The sequence below is a fragment of the Episyrphus balteatus genome, chromosome 3 (genome assembly GCF_945859705.1).
Source record: "Episyrphus balteatus chromosome 3, idEpiBalt1.1, whole genome shotgun sequence".
Taxonomy (NCBI): Eukaryota; Metazoa; Arthropoda; class Insecta; order Diptera; family Syrphidae; genus Episyrphus; species Episyrphus balteatus.
The window spans coordinates 92,502,222-92,524,678 of record NC_079136.1 but is presented as its reverse complement, the minus strand read 5'-3'; the positions used below and the strand labels follow the sequence as shown (position 1 = coordinate 92,524,678).

Below are 22,457 nucleotides of genomic sequence, written 5' to 3'. Positions count from 1 at the left end.
ATTATTGTTCAAATACATAAATCAATTGAATAATTTTTTCAAAAGTAAAAATAACTAAATTGTTTAGGTACATACAATTTTACATGAAACAAAGTATGCAAGACTAACACTCTGTTATTACCCTCTCGCTTTAAAAATATGGCTCATTAAAGTTTAATTTTGTTTAACATTTTATTTAAATAGTTTAAGAAATTATGTCGCTACTCCAAAATGTTAAAAGTTTAAAAAGAAACATAGGTAATATGATAAAAATCAGGACTGTTTCTGAAGACTTTTAGCGAAAATCCTCCATTAAGTCGACTATAAAGATATTGACCAAGTTCATTCAATTCAATTGTTTTTAAATTTATATTGGCCTACGAATAGCCGCACTTACTTTGAAAGTGGCCATTAAATTAATATTCTTGCGAAATATTCCATTCCAAAATAATTACGTATACGCCACAGTATCCACTGTCTAAGATCTTTGACCAGGAAAACCCAAATTGCCTGACCTACTCATGCTGATTTAATCGGTCAACTTGTTTGCTTCCAGGCGGCTACCAACAGTAGAATATTCCATTCTGATGGATACATCAAAAATAGTTCGTCTTATAAATCCAAAACTTCATAATAAATCACATCACAATTCAATTGCATTTATAGTTTTCTTTTATGATAACACGATGAAATATAACCAACAAAAATTAATAAATCGTGATCTCTATTGAAGCTACTATACCACAACGAGTTACATGCGCATTTATTGGCTTCCTCTTCTTGCAGTATATTCTGGTGGTTGTGCTTTGCTACCATGGCAATTAGGGCCACCACAATAAACTACTACACACCATTCGGAGGCAATGAACAATTTAAATGCAGTTTCCAGCAGAGTTGACCCATCGCAAGACCCCTTTTCTTCTCAAAATTAATCTTTGGCAAAACTCTGCATCTATAGGTATATAATCTGTGAGTTCCACTACCTAATCCAACACAGGGAGAGAGAGAATGTCTGTGCGCTCATGTCCAGCCCTTTAACCATATTCCAACTCCTCCGCTTTTGTCTGAAGCTTTTGTTTTCCTATACTCTGATTGATTATTATTGTTTTCGAGCGCTTTTGTTGCGCCCTGACCATCCAATTCAAAATCCATGATCCAATACAATCGTTGAATAATACAGCAAAAACTATAAAGAAGTTAACAATTTATTTGGTTATACCAATAAAGACGGTTTTATTCAATCGGTTTGTTTTCAATTAATTGGACAATGAAATACAAAAAAAAAACATCGGTGGATTGAAATTTCTTGAGAGATCAAACAAAAGTACCGAAACTGCAACGGAAAAGATATAATCAAGAATTTAAATTTTTATGTTCACAATATTTGGGATTTGTAAGATTTTTACGAGAAACGCATTGAAACAGAACTATTTGGATGAGTTTTTTTTAAGAAGACAATATTTTCGTACTGATATTCTGCTAATCATCTTTCTTTGAAAGCTCTTCCACCATTTTGGCACTGATTTGTTTTAGTTGCTTACGAGTTGGTACATTTTGACTTAGCTTACGTTCCTGGGTCTCGTCGACATCTGGATCATCTGAAAAGAATGTTCAAATTTAAAAGAAAATTTAAAATATTTTTCATGGTGAGATATAAAAATTTAATGAGTGCTAAATTACCAAGCACAATTAAGACTGATTTGCACCATTTTGATAACCTAACTTTTGTGACCCTTATTGCTTGTGGAATAGCTAAGTAAGGTTCTGACCAAGGAACATAAAAACAGAGATCACTGATCGTTTTAGTCATGATAGACTTTTGGTCTTAACCTATCTTATCTTTGCTTGTTTTTAGTAGAGCTGAGACTGCTATTGCGATAGCTGCTTTCAATAACTCTGCTCTTTTACAGAGCAAAGAACAGTTGTGATTGCTCAGTGTTGTGTTCTTTTTTACTTATAAAATGATGAACGTGCGTGAAGCGATAAAGTCAACAGAAAGAAGAGTTAAAAAGTTCTATGCTCTTAAAAATTTCACTGCTTTAGTAAACAAAACTGCTCTCTTTTCCTTGTTACTTCACTGCTTATTTTATTTATTTAATTCGTTAAATACTAACGTTACATCTTAATACTAAATTTATAAACTAAAAAAAGAAAAAAAAAATATTAAATACAATATTATAAATAGGTATGTACATTAAAATTGTGCATTAAAAAAACTTTGTTTGAAACTCTTACTCTTAAAATTAACATTAAATGAAGAAATTATAAAATAGTATCTGTTGAAGACTGAAATCAGTTGATTTAAGGGACTATTTACACCATAATTTGTTCTGCTAAATATTGGACTTAAAATAATTTGTCTGCGTAAATTAGCTTGACTGTAGCTGAAATTAAGACGATCCAGAGCTGATGGAGATGTTATTGACCCATTTATTAATTTTAAAATAAAACATAACTGTAAATATTGTCTATGGCACGATAATAACGGAAGATTGATTAACCTCAATCTCTTTTCAAAATAACTCTGCTCTTTTACAGAGCAAAGAACAGTTGTTATTGCTCACTGTTGTGTTCTTTTTTACTTATAAAATGATGAACGTGCGTGAAGCGATAAAGTCAACAGAAAGAAGAGTTAAAAAGTTCTATGCTCTTAAAAATTTCACTGCTTTAGTAAACAAAACTGCTCTCTTTTCCTTGTTACTTCACTGCTCTTTTCAAAATATCTTCTCGACTCTTTAAAATTTTACAGTTTTTTTTATGAGCATTCTGTTCTTTGCATGTAATATTTGATCAACAGTGAAAAGAGCCAATATGTAGAAAAAAGTTAACCATGATAATGACGAAACAGAGAAGTTTAATTGCTTCAGTGCAGGAAAAAATTGAAAATGGATATTCTCTTTTTATTTATTTTTAATTTCATATTTTAAAACATATTTTAAATCAGGAAGAAATTTAAAGAGTAATTTGCTGGGTTAACTACTATTTAAAGAGTGATCTAATAGCAGTTGATAAAAGCTGCTCTTTTTATATGCTGCTCACCGCTATCACTGCTCTTTTAAAATCGCTCTTTAACACACTCGTTGTATTTAGAGCATGATGGCATTGACATTTAATGGTGCTAAATTATATCCATTGCCCAAAACACCAGCGTCTACGTGACAAACTGCTTTTTAAGCTTTGGATCCTATTCATTACCGTAGGGCCTGAGTTGAGTTCGTCCAATACACAGGGTGGCATGTCCCTCAATAAAAAAAAAATTATGCTTACCTAAATCTTTTTCGGACCAATCATCTTCAACATCAAGACTATTCAAAAATAATTCATGATATTCTTTTTCCAAACCCAATCCGACTTCCTTACTTATTTGTTCTTTATAAACTGCCATAATTGCAATAACTCTTTTTTTGAAATTTTGTAAAAGAGAGTCAACTAAAAATATTAGTAAAAAAAATTTAATATGAATTAAAAATTTATAACAATATATTCTAGTTTTTTTTACTTTTTTCTTCATAACCATCTGGTGGATAAGCTTCCATAGTACGATTTTCAAACTTCAATAATGGTAGTTTCAAGTCTATTGTTGGAAACTGTATTTTCAAAGTCTTATGTGAACGGAGCACATTTCTTAAGATTTCATTGTAATTCCACAAAACATACCTGGAAACGGAGTAAAAAATTATTTCATCATCCTCATTTTCCTTAACATAATTAAATTTTAAAAAGTTTTTTAAAAAAATCATAACTGCAAAAGGAAAGTTGTTGAATAGCATTGCGTATTGAAATTGGGTTATTATGTATATGTGCAGACTTATATTGTCAAGGCAATAGGAGGCTTGGTAATAAGGCGATTAGGTAAGATATCGAAAGGGCGAAATGGCAGGGCAAAAAGGCAATAAGGGCAAAAAGGCAATAAGGGCAAAAAGACATAATCAGCAAGGTGACAAAACGAAAAGGTGACAAGGCTAAATGGTGACACACGGGGCAACAAGTGACAGGGTGACAAGGCCTTTTTGAAATTTTGTCTTAATGTGTTGATTATTTCATTCTTAAAAATACCATTCCAACTTTTTTTTGGAAAAATATTAGAACAATTTTCTAAAAAAAAAAAATTTAGGGTTCTAACATATATGTAAGTAAACAAAGGAAAAAAATTATGAAAATTATTTGTATTTTAACGCTTGGCATAAGTAATAGCATATTCCTAGAAAACATTTACTTCCCTCTCTACCGCAGTCTTATTTTGAGATTCAAAGGATATTTAGTAACATTTTTTTTTTTTTTTTTTTAGCATTGCATAGATCCTCTTTCTTGTTAATGTATAAAAGAGTGATTGTTTATGAGTTTGAGTATTTCGGTGCTTAACCAACTTTGACAGACAAGCTGTTAAACCGCAATCAAATGTATGTGTAAAAACTAACTTAACGCGCGCGAATTGCAGCATTCCTTTCTACATAGGTACCATCTACATCCTTAATATGGAACAAATGTTTATTGTTAACCTTTGTGGTGGAAGTGCACTTCCAGGAATAACTACAAGGAGCATTCTGAAACACACTTCAAAAATTTAAGTGTGTTAAAATTTCGGGTTTTGCAGGAATATGTGTGATGTATACACTTGGTTGTAGAAATACTAGTGAGAATTGCGCAGAAAACGAAGAACTTAGATGAGCTCAATATGTCATTGAGGAAGTGTTAAGATGGCAATGATTTATTTGACAAGAAAGAAATCTTCTAGTTCTGTGAGTTGAATTATGTTGGTGCGAAAACTAAACGATACTATTACCACGCAGCCGGCTGTGCGGTCAGCAGCACAAAAGCCCCAAGTGGGTCATGCCCCATGTGGGTCATGCCCCACGTGGGTCATGCCCCATGTGGGTCATGCCCCATGTGGGTCATGCCCCATGTGGGTCATGCCCCACGTGGGTCATGCCCCATGTGGGTCATGCCCCACGTGGGTCATGCCCCATGTGGGTCATGCCCCATGTGGGTCATGCCCCATGTGGGTCATGCCCCATGTGGGTCATGCCCCATGTGGGTCATGCCCCATGTGGGTCATGCCCCATGTGGGTCATGCCCCATGTGGGTCATGCCCCATGTGGGTCATGCCCCATGTGGGTCATGCCCCATGTGGGTCATGCCCCATGTGGGTCATGCCCCATGTGGGTCATGCCCCATGTGGGTCATGCCCCACGTGGGTCATGCCCAATGCGGGTCATGCCCCACGTGGGTCATGCCCCATGTGGGTCATGCCCCATGTGGGTCAAGCCCCAAGTGGGTCATGCCCCATGTGGGTCATGCCCCATGTGGGTCATGCCCCATGTTGGTCATGCCCCACGTGGGTCATGCCCAATGCGGGTCATGCCCCACGTGGGTCATGCCCCATGTGGGTCATGCCCCACGTGGGTCATGCCCCATGTGGGTCATGCCCCACGTGGGTCATGCCCCATGTGGGTCATGCCCCATGTGGGTCATGCCCCATGTGGGTCATGCCCCACGTGGGTCATGCCCCACGTGGGTCATGCCCCATGTGGGTCATGCCCCATGTGGGTCATGCCCCACGTGGGTCATGCCCCACGTGGGTCATGCCCCATGTGGGTCATGCCCCACGTGGGTAATGCCCCACGTGGGTCATGCCCCATGTGGGTCATGCCCCACGTGGGTCATGCCCCATGTGGGTCATGCCCCACGTGGGTCATGCCCCATGTGGGTCATGCCCCATGTGGGTCATGCCCCATGTGGGTCATGCCCCATGTGGGTCATGCCCCATGTGGGTCATGCCCCATGTGGGTCATGCCCCACGTGGGTCATGCCCCACGTGGGTCATGCCCCATGTGGGTCATGCCCCATGTGGGTCATGCCCCATGTGGGTCATGCCCCATGTGGGTCATGCCCCATGTGGGTCATGCCCCACGTGGGTCATGCCCCATGTGGGTCATGCCCCACGTGGGTCATGCCCACCGTGGGTCATGCCCCATGTGGGTCAAGCCCCAAGTGGGTCATGCCCCATGTGGGTCATGCCATATGTGGGTCATGCCTACGGTGACCATCCGTCCCGGTTTACCAGGGACTGTCCCGTATTTCTACAGCTTGTCCCGGGTTTTTATTTAAGAAACCCGGGACGTATAAGTGTCCCGTATTTTGTAATTTGTCCCGTGACTGTCCCGTATTTGGACAATCTCTGATTTTTTTATTCAATATTTTAAATACTTTTTACGGAAAACAAGAAAAGAGTGGCTGGAAATTTAAATTTTTCTAATTTTTCGGATAAAGCATCAAGCCTAGTACGCTGCTAAAGCAAAACGAACATTTTTCTAAGTCTCCAAAGGGAACAAACTTTAGCTGCAAGAAAAATTTCCTGGACAAATAAATGGGAGTGACAAACAATTGAAAAATCTCCATATATTCTGGCATACCTAGATAAGAATTTCGCTGCGTACTGTGCAACGAAAAGCAAAATTTTGTGCTGGATTTGTATGAGAATTTTCGTTTCGCATCTAGAGTAGGCTTTAGTTTTTTTTTTTAATTTTCGTCAATTATTAAGTTCCAGCTTCTGTTTGTCAGGTTGCTACACCAGGTAAAATGTTTTCGAATAAAGAACAACTTATATGGAAGAGTAAAGAACCCAGATTAGTTTCAAAACTTTTAAGGACATATTAAAAGCTGTGTTAAAAATCATACAATTTCCAAATCATTTAAAATAAAATTAAAATGTTAAAAAACAGCTCTCCCGATTTTGATTAAAAAAATATTTTCTTAGAAGTTTTCAACAGACATTATTATAAAACCATTTTCTTGATTTCCGATTTCGTAAACAACTCAAATGATTTCAACAAAAACGCTCCTATAACATGGTTTAGGAAATCTTGATATCAAAATAAGGACAAATTATGAAAACTCATTTAAAAAAATTTAATTTTTTTTTTTTGAAAAATCAATATTTTCAAAACGATCCAACGAATTTTTTATCTGTCCCGGGTTTCGCTTCCAGAAATATGGTCACCGTAGGCATAACCCACATGGGGCATGACCCACATGGGGCATGACCCACATGGGGCATGACCCACATGGGGCATGACCCACATGGGGCATGACCCACATGGGGCATGACCCACGTGGGGCATGACCCACGTGAAGCATGACCCACATGGGGCATGACCCACATGGGGCATGACCCACGTGGGGCATGACCCACGTGGGGCATGACCCACGTGGGGCATGACCCACATGGGGCATGACCCACGTGGGGCATGACCCACATGGGGCATGACCCACATGGGGCATGACCCACATGGAGCATGACCAACATAGGGCATGACCCACGTGGGGCATGACATACGTGGGGCATGACCCACATGGGGCATGACCCACATGGGGCAAGACCCACATGGAGCATGACCCACATGGGGCATGACCCACTTGGGGCTTGACCCACATGGGGCATGACTAACATGGGGCATGACCCACTTGGGGCGTGACCCACATGGGGCATGACCAAGGTGGGCATGACCAAGGTGGGCATGACATGGGGCATGACCCACATGGGGCATGACCCACGTGGGGCATGACCCACATGGGGCATGACCCACGTGGGGCATGACCCACATGGGGCATGACCCACATGGGGCATGACCCACATGCGTCTTGACCCGCATGGGGCATGACCCACGGTGGGCATGACCCACGTGGGGCATGACCCACGTGGGGCATGACCCACATGGGGCATGACCCACATGGGGCATGACCCACATGGGGCATGACCCACATGGGGCATGACCCACATGGGGCATGACCCACGTGGGGCATGACCCACATGGGGCATGACCCACATGGGGCATGACCCACATGGGGCATGACCCACGTGGGGCATGACCCACATGGGGCATAACCCACATGGGGCATGACCCACATGGGGCTTGACCCGCATGGGGCATGACCCACGGTGGGCATGACCCACGTGGGGCATGACCCACGTGGGGCATGACCCACTTGGGGCATGACCCACATGGGGCATGACCCACATGGGGCATGACCCACATGGGGCATGACCCACATGACGCATGACCCACGTGGGGCATGACCCACATGGGGCATAACCCACATGAGGCATGACCCACATGGGGCATGACCCACGTGGGGCATGACCCACATGGGGCATGACCCACGTGGGGCATGACCCACATGGGGCATGACCCACATGGGGCATGACCCACGTGGGGCATGACCCACATGAGGCATGACCCACATGGGGCATGACAAACATGGGGCATGACCCACGTGGGGCATGACCCACGTGGGGCATGACCCACATGGGGCATGACCCACATGGGGCATGACCCACATGGGGCATGACCCACATGGGGCATGACCCACTTGGCTCTTGACCCACATGGGGCATGACCCGTATGGGGCATGACCCACATGGGGCATGACCCACATGGGCCATGACCCACGGTGGGCATGACCCACATGGGGCATGACCCACTTGGGGCATGACCCACATGGGGCATGACCCACATGGGGCATGACCCACATGGGGCATGACCCACGTGGGGCATGACCCACATGGGGCATGACAAACATGGGGCATGACCCACGGTGGGCATGACCCACATGGGGCATGACCCACGTGGGGCATGACCCACATGGGGCATGACCCACGTGGGGCACATGACCGTGGGGCATGACCCACATGGGGCATGACCCACATGGGGCATGACCCACTTGGGGCATGACCCACATGGGGCATGACCCACATGGGGCATGACCCACGTGGGGCATGACCCACATGGGGCATGACCCACATGGGGCATGACCCACGTGGGGCATGACCCACATGGGGCATGACCCACATGGGGCATGACCCACATGGGGCATGACCCACATGGGGCATGACCCACGTGGGGCACATGACCGTGGGGCATGACCCACATGGGGCTTGACCCGCATGGGGCATGACCCACGGTGGGCTTGACCCACATGGGGCATGACCCACGGTGGGCATGACCCACGTGGGGCATGACCGCATGACCCACATGGGGCATGACCCACATGGGGCATGACCCACATGGGGCATGACCCACGGTGGGCATGACCCATTTAAAATTTTTTAAATGAGTTTTCATAATTTTTCCTTTTTTTTGATATTAAGATTTCCTAAACGATTTTATGGGAGCGTTTTTGTTGAAATCATTTAAGTCGTTTACGAAATCAGAAAGCAAGAAACTGGTTTTTTAATAAAGTCTGTTAATAACTTCTAAAAAAATATATTTTTAATCAAAATCGGGAGAGCAGTTTTTAACATTTTTATTTAAATGGTTTTGAAATTGTATAAACCTTAACACAACTTTTAACATGTCCTTTAAATGTTTGAAACTTATCTGGGTTCTTTACTCTTCCATGTGTTGTTCTTTATTCGAAAACATTTTTCTTGGTGTACCAACCTGACAAACAGAAGCTGGAACTAAATAATTGACGAACATTTAAAAAAAACTAAAGCCTACTCTAGATGCGAAACGAAAATTCTCATACAAATCCAGCACAAAATTTTGCTTTTCGTTGCACAGTACGCAGCGAAATTCTTATCTAGGTATGCCAGAATATATGGAGATTTTTCAATTGTTTGTCACTCCCATTTATTTGTCCAGGAAATTTTTCTTGCAGCTAAAGTTTGTTCCCTTTGGAGACTTAGAAAAATGTTCGTTTTGCTTTAGCAGCGTACTAGGCTTGATGCTTTATCCGAAAAATTAGAAAAATTTAAATTTCCAGCCACTCTTTTCTTGTTTTCCGTAAAAAGTATTTAAAATATTGAATAAAAAAATCAGAGATTGTCCAAATACGGGACAGTCACGGGACAAATTACAAAATACGGGACACTTATACGTCCCGGGTTTCTTAAATAAAAACCCGGGACAAGCTGTAGAAATACGGGACAGTCCCTGGTAAACCGGGACGGATGGTCACCGTAGTTATGCCCCATGTGGGTCATGCCCCACGTGGGTCATGCCCCACGTGGGTCATGCCCCATGTGGGTCATGCCCCATGTGGGTCATGCCCCACGTGGGTCATGCCCCATGTGGGTCATGCCCCATGTGGGTCATGCCCCATGTGGGTCATGCTTCACGTGGGTCATGCCCCACGTGGGTCATTCCCCATGTGGGTCATGCCCCATGTGGGTCATGCCCCATGTGGGTCATGCCCCATGTGGGTCATGCCCCACGTGGGTCATGCCCCATGTGGGTCATGCCCCACGTGGGTCATGCCCCATGTAAGTCATGCCCGATGTGGGTCATGCCCCATGTGGGTCATGCCCCACGTGGGTTATGCCCCATGTGGGTCATGCCCCACGTGGGTCATGCCCCATGTGGGTCATGCCCCATGTGGGTCATGCCCCATGTGGGTCATGCCCAAGTGGGTCATGCCCCGTGTGGGTCATGCCCCGTGTGGGTCATGCCCCATGTGGGTCATGCCCCATGGGTCATAAGGGTCCCATGCCCCACATGGCATGACCCACATAAGGGTCATGCTCCATAAGGGTCCCCATAAGGGTCATGCCCCATGTAAGTCATGCCCGATGTGGGTCATGCCCCATGTGGGTCATGCCCCATAAGGTTCATGCCCCATGTGGGTCATGCCCCACGTGGGTCATCCCCCAGGTGGGTCACGCCCCATGTGGGTCATGCCCCACGTGGGTCATCCCCCATGAGGGTCATGCCCCACGTGGGTCATGACCCACAGCAGGGTTATTTACATTTCAAGTTACAAAATTTTAGATTTAATGGTTATTTCTAGGACTTTTTTGAAAGTAAAATTGTGTTCCTAAAATACTCGAAGAAACTGACAATTTTCCAAAGAAAAATCTTTTTAATCCGCACTGGAATACATTTTGAAATGATACCGTTGCAACAAGAGACTTTGCTAAGAAAAAAAAATCCTACTTATTGGAAGAAATCCGTAGTCCGGTAAAAGATGTCTCCAACAGAATCTAGCCCAAGATATCCTGACCCTTGAAACCTTAGTAAATCCATATTTTGCTCCAAAGTAATTTCGTTCCCAATCATTTCTTAGTATAAAATTGGAATTTTAACAAAAAATTGATTATTTATGGAATCCTTTTTACTTTATAACAACTTGAAATTTTGTATCGCCAGTATAACCTTATTATACAACAAGGTCCCTGGTATCTTATAAGAGTATACTCGATGAGCACTTAAACACCAATGAGGAAGAGAAGAGGACATTTAATTCTATGCAGAGATGGCAAAAATGGGATTTTTTTTTTATTTCCTACATTTGTTACGTCTACTACATAAATGAGGTAGTTAAGTAGTTTAATGTAGTTAACGTAGTTAAATGTAGCAGACGTAGCGCTAGACGTCAAAATGTAGTTTGAAATGCCAATTTTAAAACCAAATTGTCAAAGTCTTATTCAAATCGAAATACATAGCTGTGATAGTGTGAATTTGAATAGAATATTTGAAACCAGATGGATTTGGGGTGGTTTCTTTGAAAAGGTTTTACTTTACTAAACCAAATTCTCACGAAAACACAGCTATTTATTTTTTAATATTTTTGAAATATAACGTTTTTTATGTAGTTATTGCACGTAGCAAATGTAGGTAGTACATGAAACAAATCAAGCGAGTAGTTTATTCGATTAACTACGCGTAGTTAACCGAGTAGATTACCTGACGTAATCTACTCTGCCATCTCTGATTCTATGCTAACCCTTGGCCAGCGCACTGCCTCTTTTCAATAATTTTCATTGTTATAACTTCGAGAGAAGGTACATACAATTACAATTCAATACAATTACAAATACAATGCTAGCTTTTTTTCAGTGGGTTAGATAATAAATATACATACCTTATTAATAGAAAAATTTGTCCTCGTTCTTTAAGATATGCAATGGCTTCTTCTTCAATAATCTTTTCCTGTTTAATTTGATCCTTTAAATACTTAATTTTATCAATTCGTCTAGGATCAACAAAAAAAAAAATTAAAGAAATTAAATACAAAGTAACAAAATATAATAAACCTTACGCCAACTCTTCTTTAGTTAAATTGTGTTCCAAAATTCCTCTCATTACATCAGCTCGTTCAAGTTTTTTCTCCGTTGATTGATGCACAACCATATCCCCATCCAGGACCTTATGCAATCTTTGATTATCTTCAATTTGTTTCTTAATTCTAGAAAAAAAAACAAAACTCTTGTCACTTCAACCATCAACAACCTATTTACCATAATCTCTCACCTTGGATATACTTCTGTGGCCTTGGAACACAATGTGGCAAATTTCACCCGTTTAATTGTTGTCTCAATCGACTCTAGTTCCCATTTAAGTTCCATCATACTTGGAGTCTCTCTAACGTATCGTTTGAAGTAATTTATGGTTCCCTTCATCAAAAAAAAAAAAAAAAAAATTAAAATAGAAAATGGGAAAGGTTGTTAAATTTCTTGAAAAGATAATTATAGAGCACTTAGACTCTTGCAGTATATGGATATTCCATACCTCTCCTTTGGCCTGTAACTTTCGCAAATCAGCCTGACGTTGTTGAGCTCGTTTCTTGTAATTCTGTACCCATTGCAATTTCGATGAAATATTCCGACGTGCTTTGTCCTCTAGTTTCTAGAGGTATATTACAAAAAAAAACATCAAGTCCACATCATTTTATTATTTCATAAGCTAACAATTAAAATGCAAAGCTGTTTCAAAAGTGGATAAGTGTAGTTCTCACCCGATGCTGCTCAGTGATCTCTTGCAATTTCGTAATGGCCGGCAATCCAAGCTCGATTATGTAATTTGTAAATTGTGCCTGATTATCGATATCTTTCTGGAGTGACCTCAAGATTGGTTCGTAATATATTTCGTCGGTTATCAAAAGTTTGATGGTCCTTTTGTAGGCGTCATTAAGAGTTTTAATGGCATTTAAACGAACATTAGAACATTCGATTTTGTTGCGAATTTGCTTGGATTGGATTTCTTCATCGAGAACAAATTCATTTTGATATTTAATACGGTTCTCTAGGTTGGCTTTTTCAACCTGAAAGGTTAACATAAATATGTTTTTGAGAAAGTATGAGTTGTAGGACTAATAGAATCGGAGAGTTTAGCGCGGAACCTAGTAAGCTCACAGTTTAAGGTTAAAATTGATTTCAAATGAAAGATAAGTTGATACTGAAAATGAAATAAAATGCACGGATGGGTCGCACGAACTTCCTTCTTGTGGAAGAAGTTGCTTAGAATGTTTAAGTTTTAAATTAATAAAACAAAAAATTTAATTTAATTTTAAAAGAAATAACTTTAAATTGTCTTATAGACCAGTGCCGAAGCTTTCAAAAGCATTAAAAAGTAAGAAAAAATCATAGTAGGAAAAAACCTACTTTTTATATCAGTATTTACAATTTTGGGCTATTTATAAAATTTTTACTTAAAAACCTTTAGGTTTTATGTTACATTGATAAATGTTATGGTTTTTAAGTAATTAAAGTAAAAATTTTAATAAATAGGCCAAAATTGTAAATAATGTAGGTATATCATTATTAATTTTCGAGTTTAAGCTTTTTTTATTGTTTGCATTTTCCCAGAACATATACTATGGTATACAGGGCCGGTTTTAGGGGGGGGCAGCCTGGGCCGTCGTCCAGGGGCGCAAGGCTTTTACAAAAGTCTATATAAATAACGAAATCTTTCCAATCGATGTTTTAATATTATATTTACTTTCACAAAGGCGCCCCAATTTTTTTCTATTTTACTTTTTCAAAGGCGCTCTTATTTTTTGTCCTAAACATTTTGAAGAATGAAGGCTCCCCCCAATTTTGGGTTGATCTTCGTTCATCTTTGAAGAAAAAGGTGCCCCAATTTCTTTTGAAAGACAAAAGCAATCCTTATATTCCTCCAACCAATTTAATTTTTGCAACGCGCCCCTATATTTAAATCACTTAATCATAGCTGGTAATATGTTGATGGAGTGTGTTTATTTATTTTTTTCGGATATGGAATCGAATAGATAGACAATAGTGGCGTACGTTGAGTCGCCGAGGCCCCGGGGTAAGACTAAATTTTGGGCCCCCTTTGATATTTGGGGCCCCTTACGCCATACGTTTTTTTTTGTATGGCTTATTTATTTTTAGGTTTATTTTAATGTTTTAATATGTTCGTAATGCACTTTGCTATACTTACTTAAAATGTCTCTCATAAAAGTAGTAAACACGTGTACTAGGGGCCCCCAAAATTAAATATTTAGAGGCCCCTAAACTAAAAATTTGTTTAGCTTAGAATCGATAGTTCTTGGGGCCTCTGTTCTGAAGTAATAAATACATATTTTATTTTCCATCATCAGACATACATAATTTTTTTTTATTTTGGGGCCCCTGAAAAATTATTTTTAGAGCCTCAAAATTAAGTCCTTAGAGGCCCCTAAAATATAAAATAATTTTTTTGGAGCTAAGAATTAATAGGAGCTAAGAATTAATAGGTATTGGGGCCTCTGTTCTGAAGTAATATTCGGAATGCCACCAATAACGTAATGTTTTTATTTTGGGCCCTGATGTATTTATGTTGGGGCCCCTGAATTTATATTTAATTTTCCATTTGAATGTTTTGAACCACTTTTGAGGATCCTCAAATAATATTTTTTTGCTTTTTTGGGGCCCCTAATGCATTATTTGTGGTGGCAAAGATTTTTGAAGTAATAGTTTTTGAGGCCCTAAGATAAAATTATAATTTTTCTTTTAAAAAAGCAGTTTATTTTTTTTGGGGCCCCTGGGGTAACCTTTTTTTAAAATCAATATACACATATATTGTGTGGCTATCAATGCATTATACATAACACTGAATGACATAATTTGTCTCCCTGGTTACTTCGTAACTCAATTTATGCTAACAGTTTCCTTCTCTGCATTGTCTCCAGTGGGTCGGTCGGGGGCCCCGGGGCACCGCCCCGCTTGCCCCAAGGGAGTGTACGCCCCTGACTGTAATGAATAAACAAACAGAAATGGACCGAAAAGAAGAGATATCAATCGGCTCAGCTGTACTGTACTGAATGATTCCGGACGCTTCCGCAGAGCCAATTGAAAACGACATTAAATAATTAAACGTCAAACAAATTCTCCTAGTGAAAAACAAAAACGTTTTTTTTATTTTTCACCAAACAGAATTGAGTGGAAGCGATTCAAACTATTTTATTGAATTTCAGAATGAGTGAATCATAGTTGAAAAAGATTTTGAAAAATATTGTTCAAATAAGCCCAACTGTACCTACTGGATCTTCATCTCTTTAAATGTGTTTAAACAAAAAAGTCAGTGATAAAGGTAAACTGCATTAACAAGTATGCTTTTTTCGTGATTTTAAAAAACTGTTTTAAAATGATTTGTTTTTTAGTAGTGCTAGTGCTTAAACTGGCACCATCAGAAAGTAGAGGTTTTAACAAACAAATTACCCACCGATTTTTTGAAAAAAGCTGATATTTTGACACGTGAATTTTCGATTGAAAATTAGGGTGTTTTTTTGGTATTTAGTCAAAATAAGGTTAAAAAATTAATATTTTAAATCAAATAAATTACTGTGTATTTGGGACATAATGAGGTAGGTTTTTACCAAATTTCGTAGAAAAAAAAAAAACAATTTTTTGAAAAAGATAAAAATAAAAAAAAAACAAAAACTCGGTTTTTTTAATTTTTCACATACATTTTGAGGTTATGTGAAAAAATTGTTTAAATGTAAGTTGTACATCTTTTTATTACCTACAACTTTGCGTCACAATTTTTTTCCATAGGACTTGTAGTTCTGCCGGAAATCGAGATATACCATTTTTTACCATGAAAAACTCAACCCACCCACTTCCCGCACTCGGTTCGCCCGTAATTTATTTTTCCTTTTATTTTTATCATATTCACCTCCATTTCCAATGGGTTTCATCCTACTGTGATTTTTTTTGGTTCCAAAAATTATCGACCCTGGGCTATCAACCAAAATTTGTTTTAAGACTTTGTTTTTTCTATACCTGTCTCCGAATATAAGAAATAAAATGTTTGCAAATAACTCAGCAACCGGACTTCCAAGAAACTTTCGGTTTTCAGTTATCAATAAAGCTAAAAGAGAACTTTCTTTTGATGTCTCACTCGACGAATTTAGATGAATTTTTATAAATTTTCCAATTTTTCTTGTTTTTTTTTCTCGAAAAATAAAAAAAAAATATCATTTTTTTTACCTTAATGCAATGTGAACTCATATTTAAAAACCATAACTTGTTCCCTGTTCCGAGGCTTTGGGGCGTATATATCTGCCTCCGAATGTAAGAAATAAAAATGTTTATATTCAAATAAATCAGCAAACAGACATCCCAAGAAATTTCCGGTTTTTAGTTAAATACCACTTTAAAAAGACATCCAAATATTTTAAAATTTTTTTTTCGGAAAGGGTTACATTTTGATTGTGTTGCAAAACATATCTACTCTCATTTCGATTTTAAGAGGTATTTTAGATCTATAAATCCGAAATCCCAAAAGTTTATACAAAAAAAAAAACCTGAAGAAAACATTATCAACATAAAAAAAAATTAACTTACCAATTTTTCCTCATAACCTACAACAAGTTGATTCAATCTATTTTTCAATCGATCCCTTTCCTTCCTCAGAACAAAAGTTTTCTGATTAATATTATCCTCAACCATATGAATAGGCATCGAATGATACAAACGTTGCATATCCTTGTAGTTCATTAAGTAATTTCGAATCTTTTTCGAATTAGTCGTATGCAAGGCCATTTGTAATTTAACTCTTCCATCGCGGCATTGTTGTCTAAGGCTTCTGTTTTCTCGTAAATATCGTTTTTTGACAGCGTCATTTTCATGTTTTTTGTATTGATAGTGTTTTTCTGTTGTAAAACAAAATATGAAAATCTTAGTCAGTTTACTTTCAATTTTAACTAATAATAATATACCTAAATAAATAAAATTCACTATTTAGACGCACTTTTTGGCATATTATTTGATCTTCAATTTATTTATGAATCAATACATACATACATCTAAAACCCAAAACATAAAATTTCTTTAATATATCGAGTCAGAAAAAATAGCAAATATGGATGACGAGCCTGTACGAAACACACAAAAGAAAAATAATTTAAAATCATTCTGTCAAAATTTAAAACAAAATAAACGCACAGCTCACGGTTGGTTCTCGAATTTACTTGAATTTTTAAACCTTTTATGTAAAAACTTCATAAATGTCGGATATGAAAATAAATTTATTTTTCAAAGCAAAAAAAAACCCACATGAATTCGAGTTCCAAAATGTATGCAATTTCCTAGGTCCGTCAAGAAAGCACCCACACCCCCAAATTTCCAAAATCTATATATGCAGTAATTTGTTGCTAATTAGTTGCTCCACTCCTTCAGCCTCAAAATTGATGGAAAGGTATGGATGCTATCTTGACGTCAAGATAGCACCCACACCCATTAAAAATCCAAGATTTCAAAAAACTGAGTAGGCAGTAATTTGTTGCTGATTAGTTGCTCCAATATTGAATTTGTTGCTCCAAGTTTCGACCTTCAAATGCACTTCAACAGTTTTCTCAAAAAAGCTAAATTTCCCAAAATTTAAAGCACAGCAACAAAAATGGTATCAATGGTATTTTTTTTACCACAAAAAAAAAATAGTGCGCATACACCACAGTGATCTTTTTTTAATTTACTAGCGCGGGCGCAATGACCACACCAGTGGATTTACTTTTTCTAAATTATAAATTAAAAAAGGTCACTTCACTGTGGTGTGTGAGTACTATTTTTTTGTGGTGAATAAAAACTAATGCTTCTATAATTTTTAAACTAATCGTAGCTCGTATAACCTTGGGCAAACAAACCACGGTTTTAAACTAACGATTTTTTTCCCAACAAAAAAAGTTGGGCTATCCTGCGCTAACGTTGGGGAAACGAACCACAGTGCAAAACCAACAATTTTTACACTGAATAAAAAAAATATGTTTTGTGATTTTTGAGGTGAAAAAAAATAATTCCCTTATAATTTCAGAACAAAGGGTAGGATAGCGAAAAAACTCATGCTATCCTGGGGTAACTTTGAGCAGGTTTGAAAAAAAAAATTGCATTTGCGGGTGCCAACTTCATAGCCCATATTGTTGTATATAAGTTTAAATAAATATTCTTCAATTGAATCGTTTATTTTCAAAACATGATAAGTCCACTTTTTTTCAAAATTCGTTTTTTTAACTGAATATGTTCTTGGGGGATAACCACACCTGCCTTCAAAATATGAAGCATCTACTCAGTCTATATTCGATTTTACAGCTAAGCGAAAAAAATTTTATTGTCAAAACATGATAAAAGTCCCGGACTTATCATCTTTTGAAAATAAACAGCAACTTTTTTATGAGTAATTGACTACACATAGAGAAGCTGACTACTGACTCAAAATCATAAGTTGAAAGCGTCTTTCAAGTAAAATAACTACTCGAAACATTATATTCTATTCCCAAATGCAATTGTTTGATAGACTGAGGCTTTAAAAAAATTGTATATTAATTTTTAAACTAATTTCACATTCGTTTATTTTCAAAGTATGATAAGTCCAAAATCGTTTTTATTTTTTATCTTTTAAACAATTGGTCCAAAAAGTAAATACCAAACGATATTCTGTAGCTACACCCAGAGAAAAAACGCATAGTAATTTTTAATCCGTTCTACATTGAATCAATGGTGAAAAATATATTCATTAATTTTCTAAAAAGAAGTCCTATGCTTAACTTACAGTTTGTCACATCAATTTTTATAAGTGAGATGACACAGTGGTAAAGCACAAGCTTGTCAACCCAGGTATAGCAGGTTCGATCCCCAGCGGATGCCAGTTTTACTTTTTTTATTTTTTTAATGTATGAACAACTTTGATTTAATGTGTGAACAACTTTGATTTAATGTGTAAACAACTTTGATTTAAAGTGCGCTACTTTGATTCAATCATTTTCCACTTTAGGCTAAAAATGTAGTGATTTTCCATTGATTCAAAGTGGTTTAGATTGATTTTACGTTGTTTTTTGGCTCAGTGTAGGTAAAAGTTCTACAAAATATATTTTTTATACATTTTGCTACACTTAACAAAAGAAAATAGAACGTTTTTTTGAAATCATGGACTTATCATGTTTTGAAAATAAATGATTCAATTATTCCTATCTTCGTGACCTTTCTTGAATTCAAATTCAAATCTAAGTTTACTTGAGGTCTTGTTTATATATTTGCCTACCTTTTACTCCGACATATGCACTATAAACACAAGATTTAATTTAAATATTTTTCAACTCTTAAAACAAAAATTCAAAACAAAAAACAATCTCCCATTTTCGAAAATTGAATTTTCAAAAAAAAAAATAAAAATTGCAAAATTTTATTTTTAATTTGTATAAAAATTATTTCAATTAATTCTTTATTTTGAAAATGTTGTTACAATCTAACAAGTTTGGGAGAAATTCAGAATTACGAAAAAAAAAACGACAACTACATGAATATTTCATTTAAAATTGTGAGATAAATTAAATGCACGACTGGGTCACATAAACTTGATCTTATAGAGTTTGAGTTGCTTATACAGTTAAAAGTTTTAAACTTTTTATATTAAAATTAGAAAAAAAAAATTAGTAAAATTCTCCCTACAAAGGCAAGAAAGCATTATCTGAAATGAATTTGAGCTCCAAAAAAAAGCATGCGATCTGATTTTTTTAAATTTAAAATGCACTTAAAAAAATAAAAACATTTCAAAATCGTTAAAAACAATATTTTTTTCAAACAATTTGTTGACATTTTTTATTTAAATGCCATAGTTCTAGCTAATCCACATCTTTAAAACCAAAATTAAAAAAAAAAATCATTGTATCGTTTTCGAAAATTTGGTTTTAAAAAACAGTTTCAATATTTTATATAGTTTTTGAAAATGTTCATATAAATTTATATTCAGGCAATATAAATGCATTATTTTGTTATAATTTGGGAGATAGTCAAAAATAAATTTAAAAAAAAAAAAACCTTTTATGGGAGATATCGTTTTCGTTAGTAAAGATTTTTGAAAAAAATAATTTTTTCATTTAAAGATAGACAAATACTTGAATTTTTTAATCAAAATCATAAGATCAATCATTTTAGCGAAAATTAAAAAATTTCCAAAATTGTTACATATAAAATTAATTAAAAAAAAAAACCCTCTGTACAAGGTCGAAAAACTGCTACACACCAAATCTGAATTGGGTCGGCCTATCCGTTTAGACTGTAGCTTCTTATACCGACCGATAGTTATCCTGAAAGACTGACAGACAGACTCACAAACGTACTTTCGAAATCTACTGAAATTCTTTGTAATATGGTTTTATTTTCTAAAATAAATTCTAACTTTAAATTACCCAACACATCTGCCATACATTTGTATTGATTCGTCAAGTTATTGGGCTCCCAGCGCTTATCCATCATGAGATGAGTTTTAAAATATGGCACTCCAAAGAATCCATGATGACCAGGTGCAGTGGGCTGCACTGGCTTATTTTTCGTTTTTAAAGTCATTTTTGTAAAAGTTAAAAGTTTCAAAATAAAAAATTAAATTAAAAAATTCAACAACAATTAAGTCTATGCTTACAAAATTAAAAAAAAAAAAAAAAAAACAAAACAAAAAAACAACTATAAATACTTTTAAACCTGCGACTGGACTCCGTGAGTTAGCAAGTTGTTATTATTTTAACAAAGCGGGACCTATTTGATGACCCGATGTACCGATTCGCACCATACCAAATTCGTTGTTGTTGTTGTTGTCTTCTTCGTCATGTTGCCCTTAGGGATATAACAATTTTGTATCTATATCTTCATCCTATTCCTATCTGTCTCTTAACTTAACCGATTTCCATTCAAATTGGATAATTGATCAAAATAATATAGAAGTTGTGCATAGAGAGAACACACAAATAATTAACTTCCTTCTTCATCCCTGTCGTCTTGTTACTAGATTTCATCCCCGCAAATCGCAAAATCGGTGTCTTCTTCAATTTTAATTCAATTTATTTTTTTTTTTTTTTTTTTTTGATCTCTTAAATTGCCGGGAAAATCTCAAAGATGAGTTTCATAACAAACGATTTCGACTGTGTTTGAATTTGGACAATGATTGCCATTGCGCATCACTATCACTAAGCCAAACCGTGTGCCATTGTTGTTATTGCCATTCGAAACGAGGACGGACATATTCCATTACAAGACACTAACCGACTACAATGATTATTTTGTTGGATCACAGCTCACCACTGGCTTTGGAGATCATCGATCAGGAGGCAACTAGGAAAAAGAGCTATCGCATAGATTCCTTCAATTTTTGTTTTTTTTTTTTGATCCAGAGATAGAAATAAGCAAGCTGCGAGTATAGTGTAGGTACCTGCAGTCGCCGCGTTTTCGTCGTCCGTCGCTTCGCGTCGTGGTATGCAAATATGATAACGATCATCAAGTGGAAGATGGCGCGGCAGGCCTGTTCCGCTGACTTTTCTGTTCCTAATCTTCATTTTTGTTTTCATTTTTTTTTTTTTTTTTCAAAAATTGTACCTTTTTATAGAATTTTGGTTTTACAATTTTGTTTATTTATATTTTTTTCAACACGATTTTGTTGCCAAAAAAAAAACTAACTGCCATGTAAGACATCGTGGAATAGCCAAAATAAGGAGAGAACGATGCAATAACAATAGAAACAGCAGAAGATTTAAAAACTGTAAGATGCCGACACTTTTAAATGCCTTAAACTGGGAAAGATTGCATTGAACGACCTTAACTGATTGAATTGTTATAAAATGGCTTATTGTAGATAATTCAATGGCTTTGGTAATAATATTAGAAGAAGATACCTACTATGACAATGTTTTGAGTAACTTGGGTAATTTTTGTTTGAGTTCTTGAGAAGTTATGTAGGTATGTACTTTAAAATTCTGAAGACAACATGGAGACATAAAACACTTATCCAGATGATGGATGATAATTAAATCAATTTTAATTGAATTATAAGGTCTGTTTTATGAAGAAAATCTGGAACAGAACAGATCAGATTAGGTCCGTTCCACACTCAGTTTTAAACTGCCGAATTTAGTAATATTTGGTTATTTTTGGTCAGAGTCTGTTCCATAAACAAAAAATACCAAGACTGGAAACTTTCGTACGTCTTTCCCCCCAAAACCCTTTTGTGTACAGTGCTGTCTGTGAATATATGTGAAAGCCACCACGTTGGTACATGACGTTAACACGCACACATTTATAGATTCACGACATTCACCACACATTTGACACGAACACAATGATAGGTTCACGACATTCACCACACCTCGCAGCTTGTAGGCAAACGTCAGTTGACCGCCGAGTTTCCAGTCTTGGTATTTTTTGTTTATGGTCTGTTCCCAACTTCAAAAATTGTGAAGAAGAGAGCGCTCACGAGAGAGTAAAAAATTTCCCCACC

General features: G+C 37.2%; 1 protein-coding gene across 1 annotated transcript; it reads right to left on the bottom strand.

Moving 5' to 3' along the window:
- Positions 1–1,176: 1,176 nt before the first annotated feature.
- LOC129915587 (uncharacterized) lies at positions 1,177–20,628 on the bottom strand. The gene is made up of 10 exons (XM_055995200.1): positions 20,383–20,628; positions 16,547–16,854; positions 12,715–13,020; positions 12,489–12,605; positions 12,231–12,373; positions 12,019–12,165; positions 11,842–11,952; positions 3,479–3,636; positions 3,247–3,408; positions 1,177–1,577 (listed from the first exon to the last, which is right to left on the bottom strand). The coding sequence occupies exons 1-10, from the start codon at positions 20,537–20,539 to the stop codon at positions 1,459–1,461; spliced, it is 1,728 nt and encodes a 575-aa protein (XP_055851175.1). The 5' UTR covers positions 20,540–20,628; the 3' UTR covers positions 1,177–1,458.
- Positions 20,629–22,457: the final 1,829 nt, after the last annotated feature.